This window comes from Apodemus sylvaticus, chromosome 17, assembly GCF_947179515.1.
Source record: "Apodemus sylvaticus chromosome 17, mApoSyl1.1, whole genome shotgun sequence".
Taxonomy (NCBI): Eukaryota; Metazoa; Chordata; class Mammalia; order Rodentia; family Muridae; genus Apodemus; species Apodemus sylvaticus.
Window position 1 is genome coordinate 53,538,023 of NC_067488.1, and position 19,568 is coordinate 53,557,590.

The 19,568-nt window shown below is 53.0% G+C and overlaps 1 protein-coding gene across 1 annotated transcript in view; it reads right to left on the minus strand.

Annotated features, from left to right (window-relative positions):
• Positions 1–19,568, minus strand: part of Kiaa0930 (KIAA0930 ortholog) — a 43,509-nt gene that overhangs the window by 5,482 nt on the left and 18,459 nt on the right. The window contains exons 2-9 of the mRNA XM_052160416.1: positions 10,514–10,665; positions 6,346–6,468; positions 6,181–6,258; positions 5,920–6,021; positions 4,397–4,537; positions 3,678–3,869; positions 1,131–1,293; positions 32–190 (exon numbers count right to left, since the gene is read on the minus strand). Of these exons, the coding sequence (XP_052016376.1) occupies positions 32–190; positions 1,131–1,293; positions 3,678–3,869; positions 4,397–4,537; positions 5,920–6,021; positions 6,181–6,258; positions 6,346–6,468; positions 10,514–10,665 (1,110 nt within the window). The remainder of the gene's footprint in view (positions 1–31; positions 191–1,130; positions 1,294–3,677; positions 3,870–4,396; positions 4,538–5,919; positions 6,022–6,180; positions 6,259–6,345; positions 6,469–10,513; positions 10,666–19,568) is intronic.

The window sequence follows — 19,568 nt, forward strand, 5'->3', positions numbered from 1 at the left end:
GGAGGCTCTGCGGGGCTCTGCCCTTGTGTACCTGTTAAGATCCGGTGCAGCGGCAACGTGACGTAGGTCAAGTGTGCATAGAGAAGGAAGTTTCCATCAGCTCTGTTAAGCTTCAGCCAGGACCCGACCAGGGACCGTCCTGTGCCGGACAGGGACCGAGACCGCAGGTTGGTGGCATTGTGCAGGTCGGCTGGAGAGGAGAGGAGAGGGTTAGTATCCCAGTGTGGGTCAGGGAGCATGGGGGAGGTAGCAACAAGGCATAACTCCTCTAGACTGATGTTCACAGATGTTCCTCACCACTGCCCAACCCCCCAGCCTGGCTCCCAGGCCCTCAGCCTCCTGTCTGCTGGGGCCCTCCTCTCCCTGGGCCTGGCCGGAGCACTCCCAGGTCAGCCCAGGGAGCCTTCCCTCCTGCATGCCCTCTGCACACACATGGAACTGGCACATCCAAGCCTTTGCTGAGGATGGGGATGCTGGACATTGCCCCAGGAAACTCCCAACTCAGTTCTGAGAGCCACCCGATCCCCAAAGTCCACTTTCCACAAGACTGATAGAGTGGAGAGTTTGCCCATCAACCCCCCGCCTCCCTGGCCCAAGACTGAGGAGTGCTGTCCCATGGCAGCGCAACTCACTGACAGTGATGCAAACCACTGGGAAGGAAGGTGAGTGGGTGAAAGCAGAGGGGGGTGGGGCACAGTGAAGGATCTGTGAGCCTGGTGACTCATGGGAGACCAGGAGACAGAAGCAACAGAGAAGCTGTGAGGTTTACCCAGGACAGAAGGTTCTAGAATGAGCAAAGCTGGCCCAAGAAGCAAAAGAGGAAGAACAGAGGCCCTGAGCATGAGGTGGGTGGGCAGCCTGAGAACAGAGCTCTCGGAGGCAGGCCCCTGCCTCGTCCTCACACAGCTTCACCCAGTCCTGGGCCCAGCACTCTACGGCTGGTGTGCGTGGCCCCCTCAGTGCCACTGGGCGAAAGACTGGCTGCCAGGGCCAGCGAGCACACGGACGAGCACGCGGACGAGCACGCGGACGAGCACGCAGACGAGCACGCGGACGAGCCTGAGCCAGAGCGGGGGTGGGGGGGGGTGGGGGGGGGCATCCCTCTACAGGAGCACAGGGGAAGGTCGCACCTCCACCATCGTCCTCTCGGAAGAACTCCTCACTGTCGTTGGCTGAGTGTGATTTCTTCATCTCTGCGATGCGGTTCCGCGGCACCTTCCTCTTGAGGGACGGGGAGAAGAAGGCAGGCCGGTTGTTTCGCTCTGGGGTGGGCGGGGTGCTAAAGGAGGTCACCTGGAAAACAAGGAGCCCGAGTCACAAAAGTAGCAGGAACAGACTCTGCCATGAGGCCCCAGGCCCGCTTGGATCCCGCCTACAAAGCCAGCCAGCAGGGGCTGCTTATAGTTGCTGACCCTGGCCTGAGGGTCAGCTGTCCTGGCTGAGGAGACGCTGGACGCTGGAGGGTAGCCACACGCCCAGCAGCCAGGCCTGCCTAAGGAGGGAGCGGGCTGCCGACAAACCTGACAGAGGGGCCCCTCTTCCCCATCTCAGCACAAAACAGGGGCTGTGCAAATGCCAGGTGACAGGTGTGGGTGGGTTCAAGCACAACTATGTCCCCGCAACAGCAGCTCATGATGCTTATTTGACATCTGAGCAGAGGACACACAAACAGAAGCCTTGACCTGCCTAACGCCACTGGGACAACACCCCAGGTTAGCCCCTGGGCCCTTCCCTCTTGCACCCAGCCCCTTTCACAAGTGCCCAGGCTAAGCCTCTCTCTGCCCGTCTCTCCCCTCCCTTCCAAGCACATTCAGTCCTGGCCACCAACAATCTCCACACTCACTGGAGAGGGAGCTGGGCACAGACAGGCACAAGACATAGGTCCCTTGCCCTCAAGGAGCTCACAGTCTGCTGGGGGTGACAGACTCAAGTGACAACCACAGAATGCATGCTGGTCGCTGAGACAGAGAAAGGGAAGCACAGGACATGGAAGCACAACGGAAGAAGGGACAGACAGCCTGTGAAATCAGAGTAGGCTTCCTGGAGGAGGTTGCCGCTTGAGCTGGGTCTTGAAGGACGAGTAGGAGTTCGCCAGGTGAAGAAGGGGGGGAAGGGCGTTCCAGGCATAGGGAACTTGGCCCATCCCCTCCATCCTCCCCATGCAAACAAGAATCAGAGCAGCAAGATGAGCTGGGACCGAGACTTCAGAGCCCCATCGGCCTCCCCGTCATAGCTCCGACATCCACCAAAGTCCCGGCGGCTGCTGGGCTCCAGACGGTCCTCCCTCAAGCCAGGGAAGTTTTCAAAAGATAAAAAAACAAATACCAGAAACCACAATACACACAGTCTGCATTTCTTGTACACTGGTTACAAGTGACCCCTGAGGACAAGAAGACAAGCAACAATGCGTACACAGGCCGTGGGCTTGGGTCCTGTGCGACCTCACGACTCCAGGGCTCCACAACCTCTCTGCCCTGAAGGGAATGGTTAGGGCCACCGCATCCCTCGCGGCGGATGAGGAAAATGGAGATGTGGGTGAGTCTAGGGACTCATCTGTGGGCACTCAGCAGAGGGCACCCAGCAGTGTCAGCCTGGGCCATATTTGCACACACTTCAGTATCCAAGTGTCACACAGAACTGGGCACAACCTGGCTGTCACCTGGGAGCTCGGAATCCAAGCTACCTCCTCCATTCCAAAAGCAAGAGGGCCCCTTCCTGAAGTGCCCCACGCTTTACAAAACCCCGGCACTTCTTGGTTTTGTTGGGCTTATAAAACACACTAACTGTAAATGATTCAAAAGAAAGAAAAGGAGGCACACAGGAGAACAGCCAGTCAGGCAGGCACCGTCCGCCTGGAGTCGCTTCTCATCAGATGCAGAAGGAACCACTGTGGCTGCCACTTGGGACACCTCACAGGGCCATGCAAGGCATTAAGTGGTGAGTGGTGCCCTGGAGCCCCCACACTGCAGCAGCAGGTTCGCGCCTCACTTCTCGGTGAAAAACAGAAGCTCAGAAAGAGATTGGTGCAAGGTGGACACCGAGCAGGAGAGCCCAGCACGGGGCTGGCCAGTCTCTGGGACAGGGGCTGATGGCCGCACAGAGCACTCTGAGTGGCATCTGAACACTGAGTCCATGGCCAGAGCCCCTCTCACGCCTGCGCCTGGGGTCTCGACATGGCCGCTGACCTCAGATTCCCACTAGGCAATGAGGGAGCTCAGAGACACAGAGCTTGAGGTCCTACGCTGAGCCCTCAGAGTGCAGCGGGGACAGAACCCTCCCACCTGCCTTTGGGCTGCTGCTAAGAAACAGAATGCCCTAAACAAATGAGCAGGCCCAACGGGAGTCCTGTGCTCGCTGCTGACCTTGTGCAACAACATGGGGGTCAATCTGGCTCACTACAGAATGGCTTCTGTGGCCACAGCTCCTAGTCAATGTCTTCTGCTCGCAGGCCCTAAGACTCGGCCTGAGGCAGCAGAGGCTCTGGGAACCAGCCATGGCTGGGTATGAACCTACTGGGTAACCTCAACCAAGGCACCTCCTCTCTGAGCCTCAGCCTCCACACCAGCAGTGGAGGTCAGCCAGTGCGAGCTCCCGCACCTGGGGTCTGTGGGGTGGGGGAACCACAGGAAGTGAACTCAAGGGATAGGAGGCCCCTCCCCCAGCCGTGCAGCCCTTACCCGCTCATGCATGGGCGAAGCTGGGCTTGAATCTTCAGTCCCACAGGGGGATGTGTCACCAGTGGACACTCGGCTGACCGCCATCTCTGCATGGCCCTTGCCCTGAGGCCCCTTCATGCGCACAAACTCCATGTTGTTGTACTTGTAGAAGCCAAACGACATCTTCTGGGCCATGCGGGCAGCCACACTCACCTGTGGTAGGTAAGACATGGCCTCGGTCAGAACCGGGGACTGACTTCACAGGTCCTCTCTCTCAAGACACGGTAGTACCGTCTCTGAGGCCATCTCGAGTCTAAGCCACAGGGAACACAGTGTGCCCGACAAGCAGTTCGGTAAGGCATGTAGTCCAGGCTGTCTCACTGCCCTGAACACCATACTCCAGGCCAGGGCCTGAGCAGCTGCTACTCCACCTCAGGCCGGACAGGTCCAGCTGGAGAGTGCCCAGAGCATCAAGACTCCCTCTGCAGCTGATCCATCAAGGGTTAGTTCTCTACTACTAGGCCACAGACAGCAAGGTGGCGGCGGTAAGGGAGAGCCAACGTGCCACTGGCTGGCACCTCACAGGGACACAGGAGGAAGGAGGAGTCCCCACCTGCACCTCAGATGGACATAGGTGGACTGGGATGAAAGAGAGAGCGTAATGGAGACTGTGGGTTCCCAGGAGTGGCTGATGTGGGGCGACCGCATCCATGTGGGCCTGGGGAGGACCCTGCACTTACACGGTTGTCATACACCTTCTTGAGCGCCTCATAGCGGATGGAGCCCTGAAAGATGACACCTTGGAACGTGTTGGTTTTGTCACTGGCCACCAGTTCAACGCAGACCATCTCTCCTTCCCCCACTGTCATGTCACTGAACACCTGAAGGCGGGGACGAAGAGACAGAGATGTCAAAATCATCAAACATCAGTGCTACCCACCCAAACCACACCCTGACCTGGCTGAGGGGGAGGGCGCTAATCATCGAGTGTGGGGCAACTTGTAATCCTGGAACTAAAGAGGCCGAGGCAGAAGGATGGAGATGCTGAGGTCAGCCTGAGGTAGATAAGGTTAAAATTCTCAAGACAGAGGGCTGAGAAGAAACAAGAGGAAGAGATGGGGAGGACAAAGGAGGCAAGAGAAAGGACAAAGAGAACAGGGACCACGTATAGACGAGGACACAGAAGAGGTCAGGCACCGGCCCACAGTCACCCACTGTCCACCCCCTACCTTCAGCCCTTGCCACAGGTAGGAACAGCCTCATGGTGGGGCAGGGCTGTGCAGCAGCAGGGGGCTGGGACTGGAGGAAGAGACCCTGCCCCCACACTGAGCCACAGGCTAGACCCTCATCTGACTTGCTAATGTCGGTCAAGCTACAAGGATTATAGGGACACTTGGGGATCTCCTTCGTCACAGCCCAGTCAAGCCCACTTTGCTCTGAGCTCAGCTGTCCAAAACTAATGTGACTGCCACGCTAACTGGACACAGGCAGTGTGACCACATTCTGCTGCCTTTCTGAGCTGCTGCTCCCATATCTGACATGCAGGTGTGAGCTTCACGGTGAGAGAGTCAGAGCAAACACACCTGCAGTGTGAGCCGGGGGACCCCTCACTACCTGAGCCTCAGGTGTTTCCAGATGCCATACCTGTGGGGACCCGGAGAACCATGCCCACCTTCACAGGACCTCCAAGAACAATGGCTGTCTCTGAGCAAGCACTAGGATCACACACACACACACACACACACACACACACACACACACACCACACCAGCCTTGGAAGAGAAACAGAGCAGGAAGAGGCTGGCACTGCCCCCACACCCTCCTGCCATCAGTGAATTAATGTATCCGGGGTACATTTTCCCAATCTTGAAACAAAGGCTTGGCCATAAAGCTGAAGGTCCGTCCTCTCTAACACCCTGAGCTGGTGGAAGCAGCCATTCCCAGAGCAGCGAATGACTCCTGGTCAGGCAGTATACTCCCACTCACTTCCCACTCACCAGTCCTCGGGTCATCAATCCTGACACCTAAGTAGGTCACGAGGTCATGACACTCACCGCACAGATGAGTAAACCTAGGCTTAGAGCAAGCACATGCTTTGTCTGTGTCAACCACTGAAGCGGGGAGCCCCACTGGCTGCCATCCACTCTTTCCTGCTCCTAGGAGTTGCCTGTGTCTCCTGGAAGACTTTGCAGGTCCTCAGCCTGGCCCCCCACCCCCACCCCAGGGGAGAGGAAGAGAAGAGTAGCCCATGGTAAGCGCTCACCTCCTCAAAGCTGTCAATCATGAAGAAGATGTTGGGGTAGCTCATCTTGGACTCTTCTCCTTTGCTGTCCATGGGGTGTTTGCTGGGGGAGGCAAACACTTGCTGAAAGAAAGCAGACGGAAGGGCTGAGAAGCTGGCCTCTGTGTGGACGGAGGCCTAGAGCTACCACAGAAACAGGCCAGTGGCTGTCGATGCTCAGTCAGTCTGAAGCCAGGGTGTGCTCTCCAGGAGCCATGAAGCTGGCAGGAGAGAGGGGCTCACCTGGGATTTCTTCCTATGGATGTGGATGTCACCCCCGTCGGCACGCGTGCACACAGCACAGGTCACCATGTAGTCCAGCTGGAAGAGAGCGCAGTCAGTGCGGGGCAGAGGGGGACTGCCACCTAAGACCCGGTGCCATGAGCACCCCTCATGGCCACCCCATACCTTCTGCAGGATGAGGTTCAGGCAGACGCTCTCCTCCCAGTCGATGTCAGGATCTCCCAGGCCCGGAAGCTTCTTAGAGTCTCTCCGGTACACTTCTACCTCCACCTCAGGCTCAGCCTCAGCCTGTGGCACAGAATACAAGTGAGACTCTAGGGGCTTCCTGCTCCTCAATCACTGCACCAGGCTCGTGGTACCATGCAAGGACCCCGCCCCCATCCCTAGTACCATCTCTCTTTTCCTTGGGACCCTAGTTATCTAACCTGTATAATAGGAAAAGCACTGTCCTCTCAAAGTTGTGATAATGAAGACCTTATTTCCCAAGCTCCCAATGGCAGTAATGTCCACTGGGCTCACCCTGGGCAGCAGAGGCTAGCCTACATGTTTTACAAATGATTAACCTTTTATCTACAAGGAAGGCACCATTAATCCCTCTGTAACTGATGAGGATCAAACAAGCTACAAACCATACCACACACTTATCAGAGAGAGAGATCAGAGCCCCACCTACCCGTACTCCATCCAGGCAGGACAGGCATTAAGAAATCAGAAGCAGCCTGTCCTGCAGGGGCCCTGAGCCCTGTGTCCTAACTACGCCCAGGAGGGATCAATCCTGCAGGTTCAACTCCAAGAGACAACAGTCACCTCCTGCTGGGCAGCTCTGGGGCCACCTGCAGGGACACGAGTCTGTGTGTGTGTGTGTGTGTGTGTGTGTGTGTGTGTGGTTGAGCTGGGATCCTGTACAGTAGGATATACCACAGGGGTGGGACCCCTACCCTCCACTGTCTATGTTTCTGTGGGAATCAATCAAACTCAGTTGGGAGCCACCACACTGCCTGCTTGCACACCCCTTCTCTGATTGGTTGCTCCGTGCTTAATACTCATCTTGTTTACTCCTGCAGGAGAACCCCACAGGCAGGTGCTCATCTGTTCCTGGCTCAGTGCAGGGTGGGGAATACCTATGGCATAACTGCACCCCTGTGGTAGGTAGGTCAGAGGGATAGTGGCACAGGTGGCTCCACGTATCACCAAAATACGCAGGGAACTGCTCAGACACCCACACACAGGCGTGCAGGTGGGCGGCGTGTACACTCAGAAACAGCACACAACAACCAGACTGAAAAATCACATCCACCTATGTCAACCAGCACCGTCCCAGATAAATGACTGAGAAGCAGTCAGCAGATACACTGCAGCTCTGCATGTTGGCTCAGACAGGGGTGACACACCTGAGTGGCAGAGGCACATCAACCTGGGCACCTTTGTGTGTACCTCACAATCAAGAAAAGCTTCTTGGCCAGGCGGTCGTGGCACACGCCTTTAATCCCAGGACTCAGGAGACAGAGGCAGGCAGATCTCTGAGTCTGAGACCAGCCTGGTCTACTTGGAGTTCCAGGACAGCCAGGGCTACACAGTGAGATCCTGACTCATACACAAAAGAAAGCTACCAAAGAAGAGAACACGGGACTAGATGGTGTGGGAGCAGAGAAAGACCCTCACAGCTCCTGAGCTCTGGTTTTCCAAGTGGGTTTGGTGCAATCTGCACCCTAGGACTGTTGAGGGTGTCAATAGGAGGCCACCCACATAGAGGAAGACACAAACAGATGCCAGTGCCCACACCACCAAAGACAAAATGGGCTGCTGAGAACAGGGTGTGTTTTGGTCAAGGGGGTTCATGAGGAGACTGTGCAGAGAATCCCAGGCATACAGCTGAAGCCAGGTCTGGATCCCCAAGGTGATCCTGGGGCAGGGCACAGGAAGCACAGGAACTCCAGCACTCAGTGCCCACCCACACTGCAGTCCTGGCTCTGCCCACCCACCCTCTTCTGCTAGGCAGGGAGCCTAGTTGGTTGCCATGACAACCAGTACTAGCAGGATTGTGCTGCAGAATACTCCTACTGCGCAGACGCTAGAGTGCGCATCTCAGCAGCCCTGGGATCTTGATTCTTGGTGGGTTGGGCCCACCTCCGTTCTGCTCCATTCAGGACATACAATACACTCCTGGGCTGGAAACTATGCCCAGTATGGGTGGACGTGAGCCTTGCCTGGTCCTAGGCCTGGCCTTCCAAGCCCTGCACCAGATACCATCCGTTCCCCCCTGGAATCCATTCAGAAGTGCAGGAGGCCAACCAAGCATAAATAGGATGTGTGTTGGGTGGGGCGAGGAGGGGTCCCCGCTTTTCAACGTCTGTACAAAGCCATCTGAGCAGAAAGACTGGTTCTTCTTGGTCTCACTCGACTGATGCTTGGTGGCTCTTCTTTCTCCCTGCACTTATCACGCTGAGGTCATGGTGCTTTGCTGGCACTGTCACAAACTGTCACTCACTCAAGTTATAGCATTTCCTGGGTCAAACGAGGCAGGCTTCCCTCCCCACCATGCAAGTCCTATTCCTACTCCAGGGTATGTCTCCCGAGCAGCTATCCTACGGCCCTGTATGCAGATGCCACCTCTTTTGTAGTCCCCACTATATCTGTCTACCCAGTGAAGGCTTCCCAAAGACAGAGGCCAGCCTGAGCCATTTCTATGTCAGTGCTAGGGAAAGAGCAACTTCCATGTGGCTGTCACTCAATGCTCCCATTAGATTCAGGCTGGCCCCACTGACCTCAATACCTACTAAATGTTCACAAGTACCTCAACACAGCCTCGGGGTCCTCCCGCTGTACTCCTCCATCTCAGGCCCTGGGTTGCATCTCCCAAGGAGTGAGTACTCCTTCTGCACTCCTCTTCCACCCACATGCTATCCTCTACGCATCTCACACTTTCCTCTCCAGTCGGCACACACAGTACACACCTGTCCCCGACATCCTGATCTCTCCCAGATCTGCCACGCAGGATCCACCCTAAAGATGGTGCCTCACAGGTGCCCGTCCTGAGACTGACAGGATGGAGCCTCTGGAGCCAGAGGTGAGGTCCACAGTCCTGCTGCTCCAGGGGTCTTCACCCCGAGGTAAGCATCAGGTGAGAGTAGTGCCCACACCCAGAGTGTATTAGTGCCACTTCAGCAGCACACAGAGACTCCCAAGCACCTATCCATGCCAACAGCACTTCTGGTCACATCAACCCCAAACATCCCAGCCTCCATGTATCTAACAGGGGCCTCAGCCCTTACAGACCATCTGTAAGAGATGTCTGGGTCTGGGCCCCAACCATAGTACTGATCAAGGAGAGAAGCTGGGCTGGAAGTGCCCATCAGTCAGGAAGGGTGTAAGGGGCAGGACGGAGGAGCCCAGGGCTAGTCTCCCTCTTGAGAAGGTTCCTGCCTCTCCTTGGTGCCACTAGCGACAGCTGTCAGATGGACCCACCTGTCTCTGTCACTCCCAGGCCCTAGTACAGCAACACCCACTTTTCCAGGTCCTCCTCTGGCTCTTCTCTCTGGCCAGTGGTCCCTGGGCTCCTGCTGGCCCACACCACACCAGCCTGGCAAGGAAAGCGTCAAAGGCCTCCTTTGCAGCAAGCACCCAGGTGTGTCCCACCCACAGCAAATGCATTCTGTAGATGTGCAGCTGTATGGCAGGAGAGGGCTCTTAGGAAGCACAAAACCAGACAGAATGTAAGTCCTAAACAGCTCTCACAGCTGACCACTCTTTGTCCTTGAAGGCAAACAAAGTATCCCCATGTTTAACAGGTAGACCACTTAAACATTCTATAAACCACTGAAAATTCTGTAAAGAGAAGAACACGTGCAAAAATCTGTCTCAAGAGCTCCATACACAACCACAGGAAGCAGCCCAGGTGTCTGGCTCCACCTCTCAGTCCTGTCTCCTGGTCTGTCTAGCTGCCCAGTCGCCAGGAGTTCAGGAGATCAAGCAGAGCCCTGAGTGATTCCCCTCTGTAGTTTCTGGAACACCATCACAGCACTACCATCCAGCCACTGCCCTGACCACTCTGGGGCGTGCCCTGGGCTGGGGGCTCAAATCCCCGAGCCTCCATTTACTCACTAAGAGGCTGGCCACATTAGCAGAGCCCGGAGCCTGAGTTTCCTCAAAGCTACAATCGCTGCCTTTTGGGGTCATGGCGAAAACACAGATGCTGGCTGCTCAGTTATGGTTTCCCCCTGCAGCCTGAGTGCTGCAGAGGGGAAGGAAGCCCTGCAGGAGGTTCAGGGCACAGGCACGGTGGGGGTGGGGGGATTGTGGGGGAGGGGAGGGGAGGGGTGGGGGGGTTACCCACCTTCCTCCCATCAGCAGCACCCTCACTGCCTGAGTAGGCTCGCTTCCTGCGCACGTAGAAAAGCATGTCATCCTGCCGGGGAGCCAGCTTCTCCATGAAATAGGTCGAGAACATCCATGTCCAGAAGACGATGCGGTCATCCTTGAAGCAACCTGCAGGAGGGGGCCAGAGGAGTGAGAAGAGGCCCTGGGGGCCCTGGCTCTGACCTTGGCCAAGCCTGGTCCTCCCCACCTGCATTTCTGGTCAGAGATCTGACAAGGTTGGGATGCGCTGCCCCTTCTCCCTTGGTGCCTCCCACCCCCACCCACAGGCATCACAGAGGCTGGGGATGCCTCCCCGGAGTAGAACTCCACCCAGCGGCAGCCTGAGAGGCAGGGCTACCAGGCCCCCACTGCCGAGCTGACTTCAGCCAGGATGAATCAGCGGCTCCTGGGGAAAAGGAAAATCTAGGGTGAGCTGTGAGGACGTCACTAGCTGGCTGGCTAGGCTGCAAGGAGAGAAGCTTTGCTAGGGAAATCTTCACCACAGACGTCCCTAGCCCTCCCCGCCCGCCCTCCCCCTTAGGCTGCGGCAATCCCAAGGAGAACCCGATTTAAAGGGCCAGCAAGCACATCTTGGCTGCAGGCAGGAAGCCCTGAGACCGTGCCAGATTGATTCCCATTTGATTACTTCAGACTTTTTATTTAAAGTGGTATTTCTGCGTGATAAAATAAATGAAATGTGAAATCGTTTTCTGAACCAGAAAGAAGGGGAGAAAAACCCCACTAGTTTTGGTAAGAAAACTCTGGGTTTCCTTTTCGGGGACAAGTGGCTAAGCTGAGCCGCAGGCTCCTCTGAGCTACAGGCAGATGAATGGTTCCCAGCTGGAATGGCCAGAGCCTGGCACAAAGTAGGCAAGCCCTCCCACTTGTCTAGATCGGTGGTTCTTAACCAGTGGGTCACAACCCTTACCCAGGGTCTCCTAAAACCACTGGAAAACACAGATTATGATTTACAACAGTAGCAAATTACAGATACAAAGTAACAACAAGAATCACAACAGCATGAGGAACCGGATTAAAGGGTCGCAGCATTGGGAAGGGAAGGATGCCCTAGATGGATCAACACCCTGTGCTGCCCAACTCCTTAAACTCCTGAGTTTCCTTCTTTCCCCATTTCCCAGGAACCATAGAGAACTAGTCCTAGTGCCTTTCTTCTGAAGGGAAGGTCTACCTTGTATGACACCCTCCATTGTCCTCGGAGGCAGTCAGTGCCCAGACCAGGGCTGATGGCATGCAGAAGGCGCCAGCCACACCACAGAGACCGCTGACAACAGTGTGGTCTACCCACTCCTGCCTGGTGGGACACATGAGCAGCGGGAGGGCCAGGGCCAGCACACTTTGCCAGCCTCCAGTGAAGGTGGAGGCAGGCTCACAGTGTTGACAGGCACATCCACTGGCACTGGAAATTCCTGCCTCCCAACCATGTACACACCGTGTGAGATGGAGCAGAAACTTCTTCTGACAAGCAGAGGCCTGTGACTTTAGTCCTAGTGATGTCACAGCCATGCAGTTCACAAGTGTCAGTCACAGAGGAAAGCACTGCCCTTCCTCTTGAGTACTAAGGCTGTGGGACTTGAGTGCTGAGACTTAAGGCTGAGCACTTTGCTGGAGACAGGGCTCCATCCCCAGGACCATAAAGGGCCACCCAGCAACTCAAACAAAACGATGGCAATGACCTTAACCACAAATCAGTTAGGCAAGAGTAAGTCCTGTCACTCAAATGTCCCCACCTCATTTCACAGAAGAGGCTCAGGGATGTGTCCAAGGTCCCAGAGCTGGACACTCCTCTGCCAGATGGCCACACTCAGGCCTTGGAAAACCTGTGCTCAACAACTTGAGAAGGAACCAGCTATAGATGCCTAGTGGGCAGGCTGCTGGCAGGCCCAGGGCACCAGGAGCAGAAGCTGGGAAGGCCATTATCCATGGAAGGAGTTGGTTGGGGCCAGGCAAGTCCCATCCCTGATCCACATACTTCAACAGTGGAGCTGGAGTGATGGCTCTTTCAGAGGACCCACACAAACTCACAGACCCACATAAATCAGCTAACATTCACCTATAACGCTAGCTCCAGGACACCTAGTACCCTTTTCTGTGCTCCGTGGACACCTGCATTCCCGCATTGGGGGGAGAGGGCACATGCACACACACACACACACACACACACACACTTGAAATCATGAAACAAATCTTTAACAAAAGAGTGTCCAGCTCTGGAACCCTTACTTATGTGGGGTCCATGGGTCCCTTTGTCTACCCTTCGGTTTTTTCTTTTCTTTTCTTCTCTTTTCTTCTCTTCTCTTTTCTTTTCTTTTTTCTTTTTCTTTCTTTTTTTTTTTGGTTTTTTTGGGTTTTTTTGGTTTTTTGAGACAGGGTTTCTCTGTGTAGCCCTGGCTGTCCTGGAACTCACTCTGTAGACCAGGCTGGCCTCAAACTCAGAAATCTGCCTGCCTCTGCCTCCCAAGTGCTGGGATTAAAGGCGTGCACCACCACTGCCCGGCTGTCATCTTTTTCTTAACATCTGTTTGTTCGTGTACACGTCTGGGAGCATGTGTACATCATGCCGTGGCACAGCCGTGGCACATGCATGGGAGTTGGCTCTCTTCTCTCGCCGTGTGGGCCCTGGGGGTGGGGGAGCGAACCACTCAGGCCATCGGGCTTCAGCAGCGAGTGTCCTGACCCACTAAGCCATCCCTCTGCCCTACTTGTCTCTTTAATCGGGAATCCTCCTATCTCAGCCTCTCAAGCGCTGGGGATTAGAAATGTGAGCCAGCGTGCCTGGCCTACATGGCATTTTTATTTTATTCTATGTGTCTGAATGTTCTACCTGCATGTATGCCTGGATACCACATGTGTGCCTGGTGCCCAGAGAAGCTGGAGAGGATATCAGATCCCTTGGAACAAAAGTTAGAGCCACCTCTGAGCCACCACATAGGTTCTGGGAGTTGAACTCGGGTCCTCTGGAAGCACTGCTTGTGTTCTTGCCCCCGAACCATCTCTCCAGGCTCCTGAATGGTATTTTTAAAGGAACAAATTTGCCTTCTTAAAAATGTCAAATGCTTATAATGCTGTCTTGACTCAGTCCCGTCTGCCTATGTTCAACTAGGAAATGGGGTGACTGTCCAGAGAAAGGCTGTGTTCACACATACACACATGTTCACAAGGCGTTTTCCTAAGAGCCTCAAAGTGGAAGCCAGGAAAGTAGACATACCACAGCCAAGCCGGGCAATGACTGACAACTTCCATAGCAACCCTGAGGGATCAGAAGGAATCAGAATTACCACGTACACAAGACAGGCTCACAAGATTAAATTCTGTGTGATTAAATTCACACGGCATTTCAGAAAAAGAAAAAAAAAAGTGAAGAAAAGCAGATGATGCTGGTGACACTGGGTGTGACGTGACACCTGTGACCCAAGACCTCCAGAATTTAAGGTCATCTGGCTTATAAGAGAAAAAGAGCAGAGGTGGTTGTCTTAAAAATAAAGCAATGGGGCTGGACAGATGGCTGGGGCTGGACAGACGGCTCAGCAGTTAAAAGCACTGGCTGCTCTTGCAGAGGACCTGGATTCAGTTCTCAGCAGCCACTTGGTAGCTCACAACCATCTATAACTCCGTTCTAAAGGACCCAGTGTCCACGGTGGGGATCTAGCCTCCCTGGGCACTGCACATGTATGGTGCACTTATATACATGCAGGCAGAATACTCATACAGGAAAGAAATGAGCAAACCTAAAAATAACAAAGCAAAACAAAAAGTAACAAAAACAGACTACGCTGTGCTGCTAAGGTGAACAACCTTCAGGAGGTAGGGCAGATTCTGCAAGCACTGGCACTTGCCAATAATTTGGTGAACTGAGGTGTGTCGACTACACCAAATGTCTGATTAGTTTACTCAAAGTTCTAGGAACCAAACCCAGGGGCCTTGTTTGTGCTAAGCAAGCATTCTATTTCTAAACCACATCCACAGTCAAGCCACCTTGTAAAGGCTATGAAGGCTACAGACAGACACAGGAACATCGGCCATGCAATCCTGGGTAAAAAGACCAAACTCTGTTGCAGTCATGCCGACTGAACCACAAACCATAGGAAATGGGAGAAGCAGAGGCAGAAAGTTGGGCAGCTGATGTTCACAGGCTGGTCATCCTTGGCCAGCGCTGGCCAGCCTCTCTGCCTGTCTTCCTTCTTCACAAACTATCTTTTGCCATGAATCTATGGCTTGGTGTCACAAGCCTAGTAAGCATGCAGAGAGGGGAGAAAGCCCTCTTCACAGGGAAGGAAAGACGGACACAGAGATGTTTTCCATGCCCACAGCTGGGCATGACAGGTCTAGCATAGAATTTCTTTTTTTTTTAATTATTTTATGTATATGAGTACACTGTAGTTGTCTTTAGACACACCAGAAGAGGGCATCAGACCCGATTACAGATGGTTGTGAGCCACCATGTGACTGCCGGGAATTGAACTCAGGACCTCTGGAAGAGTAATTAGTGCTCTTAACTGCTGAGCCATCTCTCCAGCCCCCTGGCATAGAATTTCTAACTCCTGGGGATACAAAGTGATGCAGGCATTGAAATCCTACAACATGAATCCTTGTCGCAACTGTTCCATGCACAGACTGTTCCTGTAACCTCCCACATTCCCTGAATCATGGTGAGGTCTGGGGTAAAATTCCTTACAAGGTTGCAGTGCTCCCTCTACATGGGGCAAGTGCAGCTGTGCCTCTCTGGACATCCTGAATGAGGTCAGTGGGTCACAGCCTCCCCGTATCCTTTGATCCTATGGTACAGTAACTGAATGAACGAACGCAGGAGGCAACTGAATCTTTTTAACCTGCTGCTTCTTTCTCCCATTGGTAAGTCCTTTTCCCTTCTTTTACCTAAAACCTGCCCAGCAAGAATTCCCGAGTCAAAGCCTGCGAGCTGTCCGTCTAGCGTAGACCTTTCTAGTCCCCAGAACCTTATTTATTTCTGTCCTCCAGCCACGGGTGCAGGTTGCAGTGGGTTCAGTGAGCCCAACCCTCAGGGTGGCAGACACAGCCTGAAGCTGAGCTGCTCTCTTGGGCAGCACCAAGGACAGCTCCCAGTTGCCTGGCTCCTCCCTTCCACGCTGGGGTCCTCGTGGGCAGCATTGAGTCCGGTTTCCTTGCTCCTGGGGACTTACAGGGGCAGGCTAGGGGCAAGAGAGTGACTCTGGTCACACTGTCACCAAGCAATCAATTCACAACCTGTTTTATGATGAGTTCTGTCTGAGGTATTTTGCATTCATGTCCAAACACAGAACCTGACCTCTCTGCCCTGTGAGGGAATTCTGAAATGTCTGTGATGCTGTGGAGATCAACATCCCCTCAGACAGATCTGCTGTTCACCCTCTGAGGACACAGGGCCAAGCGTCTGCTGCCCTGCTCACTCCCAGCTGGAAATCTGTCTGCCAGGTGACAGTTTTCACCACTTTGCAATGTCTGTTTTCACGAACGCATGGATGTGGGGGGAGGGGCAGCAAGCAGCAAACTCACTAAATAGAATCCATGAATAATTAGGTAAGAACTGACTGTAGCTGAAGGAGAAAATGGAGGCCGGAAACTTGCTTAGGAATTATTAGGTTACACCAAAGTAAAATTTACCTAAAGGAGCGAGCTTCTTCCTGCCAGGCAGTTTAGAGAAGCTGGCCTGGCTGATAATGCGAATTAAGCCCTGGACCTTGTATCTGGAAGAGTGTAATTCTGCCAGAAAGGCAGGACGACCCCGGTAACAGCCCAGGAAAAGAAGCCCTGGTCTGTCTCAGGATAACGATGTCAGTATTTCTACACTGCACATCTCCCCGATCTGTCCAGACAACCAGACCTTGGAGCTTGTGTCTCTGTAAACCATGGCCAACTGCTTGAAGTGTAACTTGGGGCCATGAACCTGTATAAGCAAGGATTTCCGTTCAGAACGAGTTCCCTTCTGTGGATTAGCTAGAAGAGGTCACTTGCAGAGGCAGTGTTATTTCTTTCTTTTTGGGGGGGGGGGTTGTTTGTTTGTTTGTTTGTTTTTGTTTTTTGGATTTGGTGTTTTTGAGACAGGGTTTCTCTTTATAGCCCTGGCTGTCCTGGAACTCACTCTGTAGACCAGGCTGGACTTGAACTCAGAAATCCACCTGCCTCTGCCTCCCAAGTGCTGGGATTACAGGCATGTGCCACCACCGCCCGGCTAGAGTTCTTTCTTTATTAATATCTATGTGCTTGGTCTCTCACTGGGATGGCATAAAAATATTACAACCTGGGGCTGGAGAGATGGCTCAGCGGGTAAGAGCACCGACTGCTCTACCAAAGGTCATGAGTTCAAATCCCAGCACCCATATGGTGGCTCACAACCATCCGTAAAGAGATCTGACACCCTCTTCTGGTGTTTGAAGACAGCTACAGTGTATTTACATATAATAAATAAATCAATAAATAAATATCTTCAAATAGTAAAAAAAAAAAAAAAGAAAAAAAAGAAAGGCCTAGCCTTATACTTTAAAAAAAAAAAATTACAACCTAATAGTTGGCTCCAAATGGGGCTGTGGGCCAATTGCTTTTTCTGCCCAACAACTTCTGATCCTCCTGAATTGATGGGTCCTCTACAGGCGCGGAGAGGGCACACACTGGGGTGAGCACCAGGCCTGGGCCTCCCTGACCCGTGTTCTCTCTCTGCCTCTGTAGCAGCAGGTTTTCTGCCTCACTGTGCACCCGAGAGACGGTCTGCCAACTCCATCTTGGGTTCAGGCTTCATCTTAGAACTCCAGTTAACCCACAAGCCTGCACCTAGCACCAGTTTCCGGGTCACTCCCTAACAACCACCAGCCAGGAGGAAAGTAGAAGTTACAGTTGTAAAGTATAGGGTTTGGGTCCTAGCACCAGCCAATCATTTTAAAGGGCAACAAATTCCATAATAGTTCCCCAATGGGACGTGCGCTGAGCTGGAAAACCCCTTGCTAGTTTGCTTGCCGCTGTAACTTGCTTGAAACTGGGCTCAGGCTTCACCTCCCGTTCTGCTGCATCAGTGACTGACGGTGGAGAGCCCAAGCCCGAGTTTGAATGAAGACGCTAGTGGGACTGCACCAGAATCGGATCCTTGGTGGTCCTTGGGGGTTCATGAATGCTTCCTCAAGGAATCACAGTGACTGACAGTAGCAGCAGCTCCACAATATGAGGCTGAGAAGGGTAATGATGACAGGGTGTGTGTGCCCCACCCACAGTCCATAGACCACTGTCACCTATTAGCGCTTCAGAAACCCCTATCAACCTTAGCTTCAGAAACCCCTATCAACCTTAGAAGGAAAACCTCAGCATATTGTGAAAGCAGGTGTGTGTGTGTGTGTGTGTGTGATCAAATTTAGGGCTCCACACACATACTATATATATATATATATATATATATATATATATATATATGTGTGTATATATATATATATATATATGAATGTATGTATATGTATGTGCACACACGTACATACATGTGTGTGTATATACACATTCATACATACAAACATACATACTGGGGTTAGAGGGAGTGAAGCAGAGCCTCTCTACAGAGTCCTGGGTGTCCTGGAATTTGCTACATAGACCAGACTGACCTTGAACTCACAGAGATCAGCCCGCTTCCTCCTCCTGAGTGATAGGATTAGGGGCATGTGCCACTTGCCCAGCCCTCTTTTCACTGAGACAGCATCCTCTATGGGCCAGGCCAGCCTTCACATTGCTATGACTTGAAAATGGAAATGACCTCGAACTCCCGCTCCCTGACAAGTGTGGGCAAGACAGGCGTTTGCATCAGGTTTATGCAGTGCTGGGGATCACACTTAGGGCCTCGTGCACACGCATAAACACAACCCAATGAGCCATTCTCCCAGTCCTAAACCTGCTTTTTGTTTTGTTTTGTTTTTTTAAACACGGGGCCTTAGAAATTGGTGGTTTGATGGCAGGCTCAAGAGCTGAAACTCAAACCCAGCCCTTCAAAACAGAACTTGCTTTTCTAATACCCCACAAAGAGACATGCTCAGAGCCAGATTCTTCTAGCACAGCGGTTCTCAACCTTCCTAACGTTGCAACCTTTTAATACAGTTCCTCATGTGGGGGTGACCCCCAACCATAAAATTATTCAAGTTGCTACTTTGCAACTGTAATTTTGCTATTGTTAGGAATAATAATGTAAATATCTGCTTTCTGATGGTCTTAGGTGGTCTAGTTCAACCCTCAAAGGGTTTGCAACCCAGAGGTTGAGAACCACTCACTGTTCTAGATGATAAATCACGAACCTAAGGAGCTCCTGAGGTCACCCGGTGCACAGCTGACTCTCCCTACCTTCTGAGCCCTCAAGAACAGCTCTGCCCTCCCTGCTACTGTGTGGGTGACCACAGGAGGCACTGAACCCCAAAGTACTCAGAGCTTCATGTAATACACTCAATTGTGGGGGCAGCATGCTTCCTGTGAACAGGGTCTGGGGGCCCACTTCCCTGTTGAGGGCCAATTCTACAGACATCAACTATTTTCCACAGAGATGATCCCTCAAACACTTACTGAAAAGAAAGGGGACAGGCTACCTTCTGAGACTTTTCATGTGCTGCCTGTCTCAGTTCAGAGCTGAGGACCAGTTAAAATAGACTTAACTCGTTAAAATGCTGCCTGCTGCCTGTTCGGGTAAGTGACTCAACCTCCCAACTTCTCCATCAGCAAGATTAAGAGAAGGATGTCTATTCCCGCAACGGTCATCCAGAAGACGGCATGAGATGCTCGAGGTACTGAACAGGCACCCAGAAAACCATCTAGGACAAGGACCACTATGTTGCTGTATTAGCTAGTGACTCAGTAATTCTATCACTTCACAAGTAACTCCAGCTTCTCACGTATGACTAGAGCCCACAAAACTTGCACATGCTTTGTATGAGGACCACTGTCCAAAGCAACACACCTGGGCACCACACTCAGTAAAACCTCCAGTCAATCACAGTCAAAGGCATCAACACGAAAATCTTAATACAGAGCAGGTGTAGTGG